The following is a 17,880-nucleotide window of genomic DNA, read 5'->3' as shown; positions in this document are numbered from 1 at the left end:
TAGTATCACATCCTTACAAAACACATCATATCTCTCTTCTATATATTAAGAGAATTCAAAAAATTAGTAATGCCTTTATAAAATATAAAAAAAATACCTGTAATCTAATTAGATAAACTTTATTCCTAAAAAAATAAAAATAAAAGGTTAAAATTGTAATTCAATAAAATTCAAAAACAAAAAACGGTTTGAGAAACTTTTTTTCCTAAAAATTAGTATACACTCTCTATTTAAATACCTCAAAGAAAAAAATTTCTATTTAAAAAACTTTTTCCCGAAAAATTAGCACACACTAAATCTAGTAATTTACTTTTTTATAAAATCCTAAATTTTAGTTTCTTAAAAATCTCTTCCTGTGTAACCTCACTAATAATAAACAAATTCAAATTTAAAAATTACGACATTAAAACTCAAAATATTAGAGAGAGAGAGAGAAAGACTTATCACACGTGCAGAATGCGTATAACGACACTAGTACACTTTTAAATTCATTGAAAGATAAATATTTCCAATAAAGTGGTATCATGAGATTTACATTGGCTTCATTTTGATTTATAACATAACAACTAACATGTACCTCCATTTGTGTTAAAGAACTTTTTTCTTTCTTTCTTTTACTTCTTTTTTTTTTTTTTTAAAAGAAGGATAACATGTTAAGTTTTATTCATAGTTTGTGTTTCCACCCCCAAATAAATAATATTAGATAAGTAAAAGGCCCTTTTATGTAAAAATAACTAAAGCCTAGGGACTTCGTCATAAAATTTATAAAATCTCCATTTTGAAGCAAAAACAAAGAACAAAGAAGAGGAAACCACTCCTTCCTTTCCTTCCAAATTCCATTTCACATCTTCCTTTCTCTTCACTCCATCAACCAAACCAAACCAAACCAATTCATTGCTCTTTTTTTCCCATACACCCAAAAATCCTAACAACAACAGTAAAAACCAACAACACCCCCAAAGCTAAAAAGAAGAAAGAAAAAAAGAAGAAGAAGAGAGAAACAATGCAACAGCTATTGTTCACGGTGATATTGTCGGAAATGGCATTGATATTGGTGCTACTATTCAAGACCCCATTGAGGAAGCTAGTGATATTGAGCCTGGATCGCGTCAAGCGCGGTCGTGGGCCAATCATGGTCAAGACCGTTGGTGCCACCGTCTTTGTGGTGCTCTTGTCCAGCGTCTACAGCATGACCAAGATCCAGAAGCGGTGGATCGATGAGGGAGCTGTTAATCCAATGGATCAGGTCCTCATGGCCAAGCATCTCCTTGAAGCCACTCTTATGGGTAATTACTAATCTAATCTAATCCAATCTTTGCATTTATTTATTTTTATGTACTAATCATTGGGCTATTTTGTAGAACAACAATTTTGTGAATCATGATTTGATTTGAAAGAATTACATGATTTTGACTTTCAAGGAAATGGGACTTTGTGGTTGGCCTATTTTGACAGATTGGTTAATGGGTTCTTTGCATTTTCTTCTTTTAAGTATTGCAATCTCAAATAAACTTCAAAACTGAGCAATGTCCTTTTTTGTGTCATTAAGATTTTCGTTAAATTTAGTGGAAAAGTAATTGTCTAATGAAAAGTCAATGCTAGGATCATTATTTGTACTGATTAAGAAGGAATGACTTGATCAGCAAACAAAATAGGTAACTTTTTGGTATAGTACGGTCAATGCTAAAATCATTATTCTGAATTTATACATATTGTGATGTAATATATATTTGGGTAGCCATAAGCCCAAAATTATTCACAGCTGAGGTGGTAGGTTTTGATTGGTGTACAATAAAAGGAATGTCAGTGGTGGTTTCATGTGAAAGTGATTTTCACGCTAATTTCATTCTGTTGCCTTCACAAATTGTGAAAAAAGTTGTGAAATTTGTTATGTCTATAGCACTGTCGTGACTTGTGACTATAGAATGCATCAATACCTTTGTCAAAATACCTAGGTAATGTTTTGTTGCTTATAAGTACATGTTTGAAAGTCTGTCCACGGTTTATCTAAGTCTGAAGTATTTTAATCTTGTTATAAATTAGTCCTTGTTATTTTTCACCTTGTTTTTCAGTTACAGACAAGCTGTTAAGTGATTTGCTTCATGGTGGTTTATCTATAGCACTGTTGTGACTTGTGACTATAGAATGCATCAATACCTTTGTCAAAACACCTAGGTAATGTTTTGTTGCTTATAAGTACATGTTTGAAAGTCTGTCCGCGGTTTATCTAAGTCTGAAGTATTTTAATCTTGTTATAGATTAGTCCTTGTTATTTTTCACCTTGTTTTTCAGTTACAGACAAGCTGTTAAGTGATTTGCTTCATGGTATTTTTGTTAAAAAGTTTTCATTTTGGAGCCAGTGAGCTCTGGCTCAAATGTCACTTCATCTTCAAGAGTAGTGGGGGAGGGTGAGGTTATTGGTTCAAATCCTTTGGGTACATTTGCAACTTACTGATTACAAAGGAAATATATGTAGGAACCTTTACTGCTGGACATGATGTTTGATGAAGCTTGAATGCTCTCACTTTTTCTTTTCCCCCATCTATGTTTTGGTATTGGGCAAAGAAAAAAAAAAGTATGCAAAGAAGTTATTGAACATAGTCTATAAACTTAGCTGGATAAATGTGGGCGACCTTTATTAGTTTGTTGAGGATACATAGCCGACTCCAGAATTTTGGGACTTGATTGTTGTTGTTTTAGTTAAAAGTTTTGCATGTACAGGATCACATCATGTTTTTTCATTTTGTAACGTAATAATGCTTTATGGCTTTGAGTTTTAGGACTGGGCTGTTTGTTTCAGTTTGAACCCCATTTTGCTCAATAAACTTGTTAGCTGTGGACCTACGTTAAAATGTAAACTTGGGGCAACTGCTTGCAGGTTCCTCCCTATTCCTTGCACTGATGATAGACAGACTGCACCATTATATCAGAGAACTACGTATAAGAAGGAAGGGCATGGAGGCAGTTCAGAAACAGGCTCGAGGATCTGAAAATGGGAAAGTTGAGGAAGCTAAAGCATTGGAGGAAGAGACAGCTAAATTGCGAGAAAAACTGAAGCATCTAGAATCGGAACTTGAGACGAGGACAAAAGAAGTGAATGCTGCAGAGGCCAATGCAGTTGCACTAAGTAAACAATCTGAAGGATTCCTTCTTGAGTACGACCGCTTACTTGAGGAAAACCAAAACCTTAGGAACCAGTTGCAATCATTGGACAGGAGATTGTCACATTCTGGTAGCAAGAAGAATACTTAAGCAACACGGCACCTCTTGCATTTTTTTTCCTTCTTGAAGTTTTCTTTGATTTTTCGTAGTATCTTCCACCCCATTCCCTGCCTCAACCCCAAGGGAAAAAAAAAAAAAAAAAATCAGGAGTAAATAGGATTTTCATTGTGTGTTTAATTTTACTTAGAGCTTAAGTGCTGGAGTTGATCAATTTTGTCCTGACAAACTGAGACAAATTATTAGGTTATAACATGGAAAAAAAATTCTGCTGATTTTGTTATGTTTATGAATATGCATTTTTATCCCCCTTTTTCTGTATGGTTTAAAGTTTGGATTGTAATTAAGACCTTTTGGGTTCTTTCTGCTACAATTGAACTATTCAAATCATTCACAAAGTTTATAAGTTTCCATTATAATTAGTGACATTCTTCTGTCAACAGCTCTATGACAGTAGAGCATAAGCTTTGCACTACAATTAGTCGTCATAATTGCAGGTAAACCATAACCAGTCTGCGCCGCCAGCCTAGTTTCAAGTCTCCTTGTCTCACTTGTCAACTGCAATCTCTGGCTTAGTTGCAGTCTTCCTTAGTTCATTAAGAGAACTCAAAATAGGATCATATTCACGCAAAAGCCTGTTGCTGTTGAGTGCAGTAAGTAGCATCAAACCCATAAAGACTGGAACACACAGAATCAATAGCACAAGCGTCATCGCAGGTGCTATATGACCTTTCACCTCTTTTGCGTATTCCACAGAGGCTAGAGCAAGAAAGGTAGGCGGGAAGGAGAAAGCCCACCATGCAACATGGAACCTCTTCATAGATTTCTTGAAAAGGGTTGGCCTACAAGCCTGTATATAAATCCATGAGTGGGTTAGTTGCACGTTTCAATTAGCTAGGGACCCCCTTCTTCTAATAACAAAGCCAGAGGCCAAGGCTGCATTAACACGTATATTAATCACCTCTCTGTTACATGCAAAGGTGTGTGTAAATGCTGCTTTGCGTGGGGCTTTCATAGCACTCTTCCTCTATTATTTGTCACCTAGAAATGTTTATTGACAACCAGCTAAATTTTCTCATCACACATCTATATTTTTAGGGATGCAAAAACTAAAGAAACTTATTTCTTCAACTTGACCTTTATGGCCTAACAGCAAAAGATTATTACTTCAAAAAGTTGCCAATGAAAACTCTGATCCAACCAATCATAAGTTTAATGGTGAACTTTCAAATAGAGTGCTCTTCACTTCACTATGCAATACCTCTAGCATTATTTTCACTTTTTTTTAAAAATTTTACTTTTTTACCTTTTTAACTTCCTTGATCTAATGGTTGGTATCAAAAGTTAACTTTTTAATTTTTAATTTGAACCATGAGAAGGTATTGCATGGTGTAATAGCCCTAATTATTGCACTAGATCTCAATCCAGGATGATACTAGCTACTCTCTGTGACATTAATTATTTAAAGTTGTAGAAAGTTGAGGCATTAAACTTGTCATAATGTCAAGAGCAACAAATAATTTACACTATCAATCTCAGATCATTTCTTCCATATACTTTGCTGACCAGATTGAAAACCACTTCAAAGGCATATATACTCTGTACTCAGTAGAGGTATAACATTTGAATCAAACAAAAAGTTTAAGGGTTATGACAAGCTGAATATTAAAAGTTTATGATTAATTCATTTATTTGTATTTTAAATGCAAGTCTAACTTGAACTCATCACTAAGTTAGATTACATGTTTAAACTTAGTTCATTTTTGAACAATCTTGAATTTCTTCATGAATTGCTTAATTAACTTATCATTTCTCCATGTATAGTAGATACTATAGCTAAAAAATTTTACCTCTTACCAAATTTATACTAATAATTAATAACTAAATTACAATTGAAATTATTTTTTTTGATTTAATTAGATAGAATGATTTTTATTTATAAAATTATAAAAATTAGAGTCACCAACCTTGTATCGTTTAAAATATATATATAGTTTTTACCAAATAATAATTTGATATCTTATAAATTTATTTGCAAACTTACACAATCTAATCTTAAGTCAATATAAATATATTTGTATGCATTTATACATATAATCATATAATATTATATTGTGTAGACTTGAATCAAGCCTCACTCTCACGAGCTTGTTCACAAACACAATAATATGTTTGAACTTAGCTCGATTAATAGTCAAGCCCAAACTTGAGTTTAAACTTGCCTCGTTTGTTAAATAAACAAACATAAAGAAGTTTTACCCAAACTGTTTATGAACTTGGTTCATTTACATAGTACTTGTGCTACTATTGAAATAATGGAGAAATGGAAGTATGTGAGAGGAGCTAGAAAGCATGAAACGCGACTGGGAGGGTGCCGCACCCACGTCCGACACGGTTGCCCGCGCGTCGGTGCCGCATCTGAGTTTTTTTTTTTGCCGACGCGGCTCAATTCGCGCCGAATCAGCTTCGATTCGATCCGAATCGAGCTGATTTGGCAAGAATCGGGCCGTATCGACTATATCAATTCGTATCAGCCAGCAACCGATACGGCTGATATGGCCAAAACATGTCGGAAAAGGCTGAAAAATGCCGAAATCTGCCTTGAATCTTGCTAGAAAATCCGAAATTCTCACCTCAAAGGCATATTAATGTGTTTCTTGCCTTCTTATTTCTTTGTTTTGTGAATCAAAGCATAGTAATGTGTTTTTTAAAAATATTTTAATAGTAAAAATATATAGAAAATATAAATAAAAGTATTTTTAATAATTTTTTAATTGCCGAGTCCCGCCGCACCCGCACCCTACTTTTTCAAAAATTGCCGAGTCTCGCACCCGCACCCGAGTCCCGAAACGCACCCGTGCTACATAGGAGAGGAGTAAGTGATGAAAATTACCAGAGACATGAAAAGGAATAGAGAGAGGAAGAAGAGCATCTTTGATGAAGTATCAAAAGCTCCTAAAATGGAGCTCCAAGCTAAACTTGCCATGCTTGGTGCAACAATGAACAAGAAGAAAGCTGGCCTCAGCATTACTGGAAAATGATTGCCACCAGGTAGGCGCTGATAGAGGGTAACGAAGAGTACTAAATAATGTGCCATGCCTAGTGAGAACATGAAAATCGCACTCTCTTTCCACCCCATCTGTGCTGCTCCTTGAGCACCTACCAAGTTCCCTAGCACTGATATCTGACTTGTTGGATTTGCCATCATTGATAGAAACCTCTTTTCAGTGGTGAACCATTGCCCATATATTTTGATGTCAAGCACCAATATTGGAATTGCAAAAACCAACCAAAGAACTAGATAAGTGTGACTCTTTGGCCTTATTAATGGGGCTGATTGAAGCACGAGAAGCCATGAAATCCAAGGGGCGTACAAGAAGTTCACTCCTATATGGTGTAAGAATTCTGCCTTGACCAAGTGAAAATGAAAGTAACACCTTAGAATATATAGCACAGAGAGTGTAATTAGCACCAAAAGTGCAAGACACCATAGTAAATGAAAAGCTGTTGAAGAAATCATGTGGAATACTTGTTGGAAAGCTTGTGACTCATCTGTTGGCTTACTTAGAATTTTCCATAGTACAGCTTGGGCACCAAGAGAGATGCTTATTCTGAAGTAGCCTGCATGGAGCCTGGTTAAGATGTATGATTGTGATGGATTGGAAATGGGAATTGGGTGGGCATGAGACTCTTGGCTAGTGACATTAATGGAAGCATCAATTACTACCTCAACTTGTGGTTTCAATACTGGGTCTTCCATTAGTAATAGTATAATAATAGAAGTGATAAGTGACTTTGTGTATAAGATTTGCATTTTTCAAAATAAGTACAAAGGGTGTTTCTATAGGGAAAGGAGTGAGTGTGAGAAACACTTGAAAAATCAATTCAACATTGCGTGTAAAGCCACTACACTGATATTTAGGACCCGTTTGGATTGAAGGGAGAGTGGAGGGAAGTAGAGTAGAATTAGCTAAAAATATGTTAATTTTGGGCTAATTCTATTCTACTCTCCATTCCCTTCCCTCAATCCAAACGAACTATTAACAAGCTAATACAATAGTACTAGAGAGTATTATTGTCTTTTGGAAATGCAAAATTAGTAAGTTTTTGAATTTGAGTTTTATTCTTGTATTATTTTTAATTGATAATAGTTCTCACTTAATCTTGTTGTGACATGATTGATCTTAAGTAATGTTTTATCAATTTTAATTTTGAAAAACTTCTTTGTGTGGAAACAATCATAACAAACAAGTCTTTTTATATAATCAAGAATTTTTATATTACATGTTTGAATATTATTATGATAACTTTCATTGTTGTTTTTATGCTGTATTATTTCATTATTTTCTAATTTATTTGAACAAATAGCAAAAGGCCTTTGACCTCTAAGATTTGGGTCAATTTGCAAACATACCCCCATACTTTTCATTTTGTATTATTGACCTTTGTGTTATCATAAATGATAAAATTGAATGTGGTCACTTTCCATGCATGTAACGAATTTGTTATAAAGAAAATTATTTTTAAAACAAGTTCATTTAATTTAATAGAAAAAAAATTATTTACATTAAATTGAATTGGGAAAAAAGCATGCCGGACTAAAAAATTCTATAAAATTTAATTGAAAAGAAAAATCTCATCCAACTAAATTATTTTATTAATAAGAAATCAAATGAAAATTTAAAATCAATAAAATTTTAAGTCCTACTAGAATTATATTCTTTTAATTCAAGCTAAGATACTACAAGCATTACAAAAGATGATCAATCAAGAACAAGAAAAAAATTTACAAGAACAAATAAAAAAGTTATGACAAAATTTTGAACCATGCTACAATAGTAAAATGCACTCGTTTTATGGCTAGCAAAAATGATACAAACATTACAACTAATAAGGAACAAAGAAAAAAATACAATACAGGACAAAATATCTTAAGAAAACAACTTCACAAATAAAATAGATCAAACCAACCATTACGGATTCTTCCGCAACTATGAGAAATTCTTCTTAGTTTGTAAAAAAATCTTCTTCTTTTCTCAAAAGAGAACACAAAACAAAAATAAGGTCAATAACGAATGTTTTAATGCCCGAAATCCACTAGCGAGTTTAAAATCCAAGCCATATATCTTTGTGCTCAGGAACTCGACCCGATGGTTTCATTGAAATGAGTATCACAAGCTTCCGCTTCAAAGTCAACAAGGGAGGAGGGATCTGCAACAATCAGACGGTTTTAGAGCTCATGCACCAGAGAGAGAGAGAGAGAGAGATGGTTTTTCTAAGCTGATTTTTTTCAAATTTTCTATTCAATTAATTTTATATTAAAGTTGTATTAAATTAAAATTAAAATTAAAAATCAATATTTTATTATAAAAATGAAGATTTTATAATGGACAGATTTAAAACGGAGGATTCCATTTTGATATTTCTAATCACAAGTTCAAATTTGGGAATAAAGTAAATTACGAGTAAATCTGTCTACTAATTACTTCTCTCAAATCTCATGAAATCAAGAAATTTGTATATTAGATACAACCTTTATAGTTTGTAAGAACTTTTAATAGAGATTGTTTGTTTGGAAGCATTTTTTCTATAGATTTTCAGTCATTCAAGAATTTTTTTTTTTTTTTTTTTTTTTTTTGATGGCTGAATTTCAATCATTAATAAAGCTTTTACATCATTATGTCTAAAGTAATAAAGTAGAAGAAGTCCGCAGGTACTACCCAACCACTAAGGTTGTTGGCAATTCCTAAACCCATCTAAAAAGAAGTATTTTTACTTTCAAGATAGTTTAGGAATTGCCAACAACCTTAGTGGTTGGGTAGTACCTTCGGACTTCTTCTAAACTGTGATGTAACCAAGTTTAGGAATTGCCAACAACCTTAGTGGTTGGCTAGTACCTTCGGACTTCTTCTAAACTGTGATGTAACCAAAAATATAAGGTAGCTTAGGTATTTATGAGGGGGAATCCATGTCTCTGAGCTCACAATAGTAGTTGGATGGACCATTTGACCCATAAGCTCTGTCTAGGTCCTATGATCATGGTTACCATATACGCTGACTTAGAAGTATCTCCCCTTGAGCAGTCTACTGCAAGTCTGCAACTACTAACCTAATCACACTAGGTGACTAGGTAAGACAAAGGAAGCCTCATCGATCACATAGGTCTGTTAGAGGCCTGTCCAAAAAAGGGAAAAATATACCCTGCACAAGGAGGGTATATTTTTCCTCTCTCTCACAACTGGCGGGTCCCACTAAAGAGTGGGACCCACCAATTGTGTGAGAGGAGAAGCATATACCCGATGTAGGGTATAACTTCTTCCAAAATAGGCCTAATTGGAACTTAATAAGAAACTGTTGACTACAAAAAAGGCGACATGTGCCATAGAGTCGAGATTACAGGGATTCATATTGATTGCTTCAACCACTGCCCTTATCATTGCATTTAATGCAATCCAACTACCATCAAGTTGCATTAAATGCTACTTGACAACCATCTTAGCTTGGTTCCTTTTGATTTTAGGAGACGGGAATGATCCCACGTGTCCCTTTTTCTTCCGAAATGATTAGATGGGATGGATATAGAAGCATAGTATAAAGATATAGTGGCAAAGTTTAACTACAAAATTGACTATAACCTTACTCAATATCTTTTTATTGGAGGTGAATTTTAACAAATTCACTATTGAATTACATCTTCTTCTTATATCCTCCATGCTTGCAAAATTTCAAGAAAATTAAAGGTCAATAACTATGTTATCAATAAATTTTTTAAATTATAAGTTTTTGTAATTTAAAATTATGTATAAAATATAATCTTATAGATCATATAGTAAATGATATTCGATTGACAGAAAATTTGACATATGTATTAAGAACGTAAAGAACATGCAATTCAACAGTTAGATTTTCAAAATATGTAATAATATTTATTTATTTAGTGAGCTTGTAGCTTTAAGTTACAACCAATTTTGTAGCTAAATTTTGTTCATTAATATATAGGAAAAAGTAATAAAGAAACAATTTATGTAGCTAAGACTATTTAAAAAGATTATTAAATATTGATACATCTGTATGTCATAGATCCTAGGAGATGGTTGGAACGAGGAAGATAAGAAATAGTTGAAATGGTTGGTGATAGCCAAACAAAAAGGAAGAGAAAAAGCATAGAAGCAAGAAGCTAATGGTGCTCAAAAACATAATTCAACTTCAATGCTTAATTCTGCTATTTAAAAATAAAATAAAAAAAGGTGTGCCCCTATTATAGTACAAGATGCTAAATTCTACCAAAGTATTGGAGATGATAAAGTGAAACACTTATATTATGAGGAAGTGAAATGGCTAGTAGCTTATGGCCTGTTTGGAAGTTTAGAGAGGGAGGAGAGTAGAGAGGAGTAGAGGGGAGGAGAGTAGTGGGGAGGAGAGTAGAGAGGAATGGTTTCCCTCTACCTTGTTTGGATATTTTTAAAATTAGTAAGAGGGAAGGAAGTAATTAACCCTTCCCCTTATTTGGATGTTTTAAAAATTAGGATGGAGAGGAGAGGAAATGATTAAAATAGACAAATTTATCCCTATTTGAAAATAGACTTGCAACATTGGTCTATTATTAATTTAGAAAAGGTAAATTGAGGAATTTATCTAGTTAATAATTTATCTACTCTACTCTCCCTCCAAATCTCTCCAATTTTGGGAATTAAAAATGAGGGGTTAGAGGTGATTGAAACCCCTCCAAACTCTTCCACCTCTTTCCTTAAAAAACTTCTAAATAAGGTAATTGAATTACTCTCTCTCCCTCTACTCTACTCCCCCTCCTTTTTTAAACTTCCAAACAAGCCATTAGTTTCTAAACAGGAAAAAAAAAATGGTGATTGGCACGATAGGAAAGTGGAAACAAACAAAAGCATTTGGAGTGTAGTTGAGTGATAACTTATAATAAAGCCGTCCGTCCATCCTGAACTACATCCTTTTATTGGAGGGTTATATAGGAAAGGATGTCCAAACAAATTTGGAGTGGGAAGCCATGCCTTTAAATTTTAGTTTTATTTTTATTTTTTACAGTGGCCTCTCATAAACAAGTTGAGAAAAAAAAAAATTTAGCTTATACTTGTGACGTAAGGTTGTAACACAAGTGAAATAAAAAATAATCATGGCAATAAAGTTAGTGAACTCTGTCCCTATTTATTAGGGTTTTTTTTTTTTTTCAGAAACTGAGTCACTTTGAAAAGTTATACATTTAATATATATATATATATATATACATTTAAATGTATTTTCAAAAAGTGCACTTTCAAAATGGGATAATAAATTGGCACTAAAGAGTAAGAGGAGATAAATTATTTTTTTTTACAAGATATAAATTCTACTCTAGTCTAATCTAAGTGTATATATGTGTGAAACCCCCTCCTAGAGACTTGAACCCCGATTCTTACCTTCTACACCCCACAAGCACTTATACTTATAGAATGACTACCATACTAAGAGTGTGCGGTGGTAAGAGAAGGTAGATTGTTAAATGCATCTTAACTTGCATTTGTATGGTATATTCATTAAAAATAAAGTAAAAAATATGTACAAATATCAAGAAAAGTATATACAATTAGAATGAATTTGTTTATTCAAATCAATAAATTATTGAAAAATATAATTTTTCTTAAATGAGTATTATAAATGAAATATTTATTATTTCTTAACTTGTTTGGGTAGGATTAAAAAGAAAAAAAGAAAGCATTTGATGGTGGACTATGAGCAAATGCATTTGAGTCATTGAAAGATAGCCAAGGTGGGGGGGACCTAATGAATTGATTGAGCAAGTGCTAAAATGTTATCATTTACTTAAGGAAAAGGTTGGGCTTGTGCTTTTGCAAGAAACTTATTTTTAGTTGGAAGTTGTGGTTATGAATCATCAGTTAGGTATTGATCGATTTAGTGGCGGCTCTAAAAATTTTTTTAGGGTGATCACTAAAAATTTAAATTACCACAATATTTTTCTTGGTACCATTTTTTAAAGAAAAATGAAATTATAAATTATTTTTATTGAATAGGTTGAATGACCACAAATTTTATCTTTTTGTTTTATAATAGGCTTTTTATTGAGTAATTTTTTCGCTTGTTGTTGTTTGGTCTTGTCTTATTTTTGTTTGGTTTATGTTTGTTGTTATTTGAGTTAATATTTATTGTTGTTATTTAAGCTTTAAAAAAGAACAGAGATTAAGAATTATGTTTTGAGGTAAAATTAATTTTGAGTAATGCTACGTCCACAACATTTTTACAATAAATCTTATACAAAAAGGTGTTATTGGTGGGTAAAAAAAATAATATTAGTATTTGGCCCAAATTAGAATCAGTAACAATTTAGTACATTAGATTTGTTGTAAAATTATTGTGAAAATATTGTGAATGTAATAACACTACTCTTATTGAATCCAAATTTTTGTAATTCTCAAGTCAGGGTGTTCATAATTTTTATTAGAATTGTCACAATAGATTAGTTTGGCATATAATATATTTTTTGCAAGTGTATATATACATTTTTTTGCAAGTCAGAGTGGTCTTGTGACCACCTTGACTTGCATGTAGAGCCGACACTAGATCGATTGACCTAAAGTGGCTGCAAAGACATGTGACAATAGAATGCTTGCACTCTGCAAAGATAAAATGGGCCATTTCTTATGTTGGCAATGGCTGATTTCTGAAAAGGAGTTGCAGGTGGCGAGTGATTGGTGACGATTACCTATATTTTTAATTACATAAACATATATTCAATAGTTATATAATTTATTCAAATGATTTAACTAGTCATGGGATTATTAAATTCATGGATAGTCAATCCGTCACATGATGGGGTTTCCTCTTTATAGCACGTTCATATCCAACTCACCTAGTTGTGTGATTTGTTTAATACTTAATAGAAGTGCATTCATGCAAACAAGAATATAAAATGATTATACAAGACAACAATATTTAACAATGGTTAAGCCAATTTTAAGTATACGTCCACGAGCAACACCAAACAAAATCTACTATCAATTATGTGGATTACAACAACACTCACTAATACCTTACAAACTTACATATTCACACACCCACTGAAATGTAAAATCACTTATTAAAAGAGAGCTTGGGCCCACATATGAAGAGGAGTGTGAGAATTATGGTTAAGTTGAGTGATTAAAGTCACCATTTCTAATGACTCAAAACTTTTTGGATAATCAATAATTTATCAAACTCTTAGACAAAAGCCACCAAACCCCTTACAAAAATGCTTATTTGTAATTTCCTAATTCTACTCTTTAATTTAGAAAGAATACACAATTATTTGTTCAATAAGAAACTTTCATTCCATACTGGGAAAATTTTATTTTCTTCCAATGACAGGTAAAAGCCTTTCCAACCTAAATCAAGTGATTTGAGACAATTACTGATAAGCTTATACTACTTGCTTTTATACCCAACTAATATCTTTATCCAATCTCAAGAGAAGGTTTAAGGTTTTAGCTAGCTCTGCTGGCAGACAAGCCCAAACCTCCCTAGTTGTCCCCCCGACTAGGCCTGTCCTCTTTTACAACATCCCCAGGCCCATTCTTTTACCCATTAAAAATAAATTCACTATTATATTTATATGGCCTGGGTATGACTATAAAATAAAGTAGGTCTCAGCTCTAGCCTAGCGGCCCAGGTAAAAATATTGGCAAGAATGAACCTTAATCGTATGGTTATGAAAGCAAAAAATGAGTATTATTCTCAAATGAAATATTGTTTCCATTTAAATCAACTTTGGTACATTTAGAGGACTCTTTTGTACATTCAGAGGCCACCAATGAGCCTCTATTATTGCTACTATTGCTATTATCATTACCACCAATACTGCTACTAATATTACAAGCCTCTATCCCACTAATGCTCGTGGGTTCATTGTAAAATACAAAGTTGTTGTCCCGACTAACACTTGCTATGGATTCATTGGCATTTAACAAAGCAAAGTCCTGGCTGGAATTGACCAACTCTGGCTCTTTGTTACTATTGCTTCTAACTGTAATCCAATCTTCCTCACATGCCCAATTAGGCTTTTGCCGACACAATGCAGTACTACCTTCACTCAACCGCTGGATTCTTTCCTTGAGAGAATTCAAGGAACTTTTATAGCTTGTACTTGGATTTGTCTCAAGCTCCTCCATGGATTCCCAAAAGCCTTTATCCAATACACAAGTTGGAGTATCCGAATCACTATTAACTTCTTTCAACTGAAATTTGGGCTCCTCAAGAAAAGAATGATTAAGAAGTTCACTAGCTGACCACCTTTCCATTGGGTCTCTTTTCAAGCACTTGCCCAAGAAATCTTTAGCTTGCTTTGACATGAAGTTAGGAACCTCTGGCACTTCACCCGAATAACCAATTCGGTAAAGGGCTGACATCGGGTCTGAAACACCGGGCCATGGGGCCCGCCCGGTAGCCATCTCGATCATGGTACATCCTAGAGCCCACACATCAGCAGGGGACCCCTGTTGCTCTCCACGCGCCACCTCAGGTGCCATGAACACTGGAGTGCCGGCAATTGCTAAATCAGCACTCGACACGTCATCAAGCTCCCTAGCACAGCCCAAATCAGCAATCTTCACCCCACCATTAGTGACCAAAATGTTGTGACATTTAATGTCACAATGCACTATGCTATTAGAATGAAGGTATTCGAGCCCCAACACAATCTTGCGCGTGTAGGCTTGGATTGTGGCCTCGTCTAGACCACCACCTTGGTTGTGAATTGCATCAATGAGGGTGCCACGGGGAGCATATTCCATGAAAAGATTGTATAGAAGCTTACCATTTTCAGATGAAACATTGCATCCCTTGTATGCTACAATTTGTGGACAACTTATTGTAGAAAGAATTCTTTGCTCCCTCTTGAGGAATTCTGATTGTGAGAGATTGGTGGACTTGACCGCGAAAATCTCTCCAGACCCATGAACCTTAGCCACTGAGACCGTGGCGGATGAGCCACGGCCAATGATTTGGCCTCTGGTCCAGTCCATTGAAGAGCTGAGCTAACAAGGAAGGAGGGTGAGAGAACTGAGTTATAAGAAGGCAAAATTTTGCAGTTTGGTGTGTCTGTTTTGTTAGGTGGGAGCTCAATTCAATACATGTATATATAAATAAAAGCATAGTCTTAGTCTTCAATATTGGTATTGTATGGTTGGCTTAATCGAAGAAGTAATGCTTTTTGTACTACTCTATTTGAAAGTTTTGGTTATTTTCATCGTAACCAATGGGCAGCCGCAGTCTTTTTTTCTTTTTCTTTTTTTTGTGAGAGGGGCACGTGGCAAGAAGATAAGTGATGACAACTTAACTTTGGACGGCAGTTACATAACTTAACTATGAATTAACTATATATATTTGTCCACATGGCATCATGTGAAAACGTGAGCAACGGGTGCTAGGTGTGGGAAGTGGTGGTGTTGATGAGCATAGGATACAATGGATTATGGGATATTCCAATGGGTTTGGTTTGTGATTTAAGAATAGAAAAAGGTCACCAATTCTTAGGTTTTTTAAGTGCTTGACTTTGTTGAAGTAAGTCCTCTTAGCAATAATCAACAATAAAAAGACAAAGTTGTACAAGCTAAGTTGGGACTGTACCAAACCATCCTTGGTTTTACTAGGGATGGTTTTTTGCCCAAAGAAATTTTGGTGGGCAGATAGACTGTTATTAGTGCAGATACAATGACTCCTAACTCCCAAGTCCCAATGCCCACATTGATTCTCAGAACAAAGATTAAGAATTGCAAGGTCCATGCCAAAAATCTCTGGACCACATGCATTGATTGGAGTAACTTGTTTGACATTTAAAACCTAAAGCACTATGCAAGCAAGACTAGTACCATTTTGTATTTGAGCAGTGTCAAGATTCAAAGGCTATGCACCAAATGTAGTGGACTTATGTAGTAATTTACTAATAATATCTATGTTTGCACACTAAGATCAATGCAATTAAAATTTTGATGATATAGGATAATAATAAAGGGCAATAATGTTAATGAATGAATATTGGAGTGAAAATAAAGTTACCCTTTTCAAGAATTAAGAGAGCTTGCATAGTTTCAAGCTTTGCTTGGATTGTGGGTGAAGTTTGCAAGAGGAATCAAAGTAAAGGCAAAAGGGCAAGATAGGATACAGTAGGCTTTTTTGTACGTATAAACCAACCAAAAAGCAAAAGGGTTAGAGAGGATCAGGATAGGGCTGGCTATGTGGAACCAACTCCACAAAGCTAAAAAACTCTTTCGGAACTGACAGTTGGACTTTAGCTGAAAATGGGAAAGCCTAAACCGCCCAACCAAACTCACATTCTCTTTGAAAATGGGATAGCCTAAACAGTCCAAAGTCTTTACAAGTGTCAATTTACTCTTTGATTTCTTAGTCCCAAATCCCAATCATTTTACACAGAAAAAAAAAAATATATATATATATATATATATATTTTCACATTCTTTTTCAATTGTTGAGGCGAAATTGATCTTCTTATCACAATTTACTACATTAATATATATATCAAAAATTCTGTTAAAATTTTGTGCATTGTTCTTAACAATACCACGCTATCAGCTTCTCAGCCAACAAAAACAATAAAAATAAAAGTATATGAATAATTTAAGGAATTCTTTTTAGCTAAGTTTGGGCGGCTTTAAAGCTTAGCAACAAAGTATATGCTTATGCTCTTATCAAAAAAAAAAAAAAAGGTATATGCTTGTGCCAGAGTGTAAAATGTGTCCCTCTCAAGCAAACCTTTACCCAATCATTGAATCTCTTTCTTCACTTTCGGCAAAGCTCAGGGGACCCTCACGTTTTTTTTTCTTCCCATACAAGCATTGAAATGTTTCTCAGCACCATTGTAATAAATAAATCTTTCTTTAAAAAAATCATGAATTAGATTCTCAAAACTTTTTGTAGATTTTTAAGCACGCTCAATAGTTTGAAATCATTTTGTGTGTGTGTGTGTGTGTGTGTGGAGAACACATGGGAATATAAACTCATCTTCCCATCTCAATTTCTCAAGGAACATTTGGCCAGTAGGTGACCATATTGACATGACATAGGACTGAATTCAGCTAAAATTAGTCATTTTACTGTTGAAAGCGTGAACCAGCAAACACATCAAAACATGCTTTTCTTTGGCTTATAAATAAAGAAGCATAGTACTAAAATATTTTGGGTCATTTTCTACGCATGTTTAAGGACAAAATCCTACGAGAAATCTATAAAACAAAAGCGTTTTTTCAACGGGGATTAGACATTTCCCCTTGTATATATCTCAAATAAGGTTTTCTTTATTAGTTGATAACTTGATATTGTAAGTAATTAATTAGAAAATGGGATAGAAAGTCAAGTTTAATCCTTAATGAAAGACATGTTCACACCACAATGAAAGCAGACTAAAGGTGGTAGTCAACTTCAAGATCAGATTGAAAACCAATGTGTCCTTTGGAGAATGGAAGGGGCAATGTGACTTCTCACTTTTTTGAGCATCACACAAGCGATACAAAAAGAAGGATGACCCACACAAGAAAATTCTCATACATACACACATGACACAACCACATGCGCATGCCAATGTATTGAATTGGAGAGGAAGTGCTTGGGTTAAATACTGCAATTATTTATGTCCCTGAAATACAG

General features: G+C 34.0%; 3 protein-coding genes across 3 annotated transcripts; 1 reads left to right on the top strand and 2 right to left on the bottom strand.

Annotated features, from left to right (window-relative positions):
• The first annotated feature begins 788 nt into the window (after window positions 1-788).
• LOC115988475 (B-cell receptor-associated protein 31-like) lies at window positions 789-3,566 on the top strand. The gene is made up of 2 exons (XM_031112047.1): window positions 789-1,286; window positions 2,879-3,566. The coding sequence occupies exons 1-2, from the start codon at window positions 1,004-1,006 to the stop codon at window positions 3,250-3,252; spliced, it is 657 nt and encodes a 218-aa protein (XP_030967907.1). The 5' UTR covers window positions 789-1,003; the 3' UTR covers window positions 3,253-3,566.
• Window positions 3,567-3,758: 192 nt separating this feature from the next.
• On the bottom strand, window positions 3,759-6,979 carry LOC115989365 (S-type anion channel SLAH1-like). The gene is made up of 2 exons (XM_031113035.1): window positions 6,113-6,979; window positions 3,759-4,069 (listed from the first exon to the last, which is right to left on the bottom strand). The coding sequence occupies exons 1-2, from the start codon at window positions 6,977-6,979 to the stop codon at window positions 3,767-3,769; spliced, it is 1,170 nt and encodes a 389-aa protein (XP_030968895.1). The 3' UTR covers window positions 3,759-3,766.
• A 6,949-nt stretch (window positions 6,980-13,928) lies between these two features.
• On the bottom strand, window positions 13,929-15,383 carry LOC115991078 (mitogen-activated protein kinase kinase kinase 18-like). The gene has a single exon (XM_031114825.1). The coding sequence runs from the start codon at window positions 15,240-15,242 to the stop codon at window positions 13,929-13,931; it is 1,314 nt and encodes a 437-aa protein (XP_030970685.1). The 5' UTR covers window positions 15,243-15,383.
• Window positions 15,384-17,880: the final 2,497 nt, after the last annotated feature.

This window comes from Quercus lobata, chromosome 5 (assembly GCF_001633185.2).
Source record: "Quercus lobata isolate SW786 chromosome 5, ValleyOak3.0 Primary Assembly, whole genome shotgun sequence".
NCBI classification, from domain to species: domain Eukaryota; kingdom Viridiplantae; phylum Streptophyta; class Magnoliopsida; order Fagales; family Fagaceae; genus Quercus; species Quercus lobata.
The sequence above is the reverse complement of the archived record's forward strand: the minus strand, read 5'-3'. Positions and strand labels throughout refer to the sequence as shown.

Excerpts from the sequence above, each read along its gene's own strand:
- LOC115988475 (XM_031112047.1), top strand. The coding sequence starts at position 1,004 with ATGCAACAGCTATTGTTCACGGTGATATTGTCGGAAATGGCATTGATA. Across the intron at positions 1,287-2,878 it reads CCTTGAAGCCACTCTTATGG|GTTCCTCCCTATTCCTTGCA; the intron begins GTAATTACTAAT and ends AACTGCTTGCAG.
- LOC115989365 (XM_031113035.1), bottom strand. The coding sequence starts at position 6,979 with ATGGAAGACCCAGTATTGAAACCACAAGTTGAGGTAGTAATTGATGCT. Across the intron at positions 4,070-6,112 it reads TATTCCTTTTCATGTCTCTG|GCTTGTAGGCCAACCCTTTT; the intron begins GTAATTTTCATC and ends ATTTATATACAG.
- LOC115991078 (XM_031114825.1), bottom strand. The coding sequence starts at position 15,242 with ATGGACTGGACCAGAGGCCAAATCATTGGCCGTGGCTCATCCGCCACG.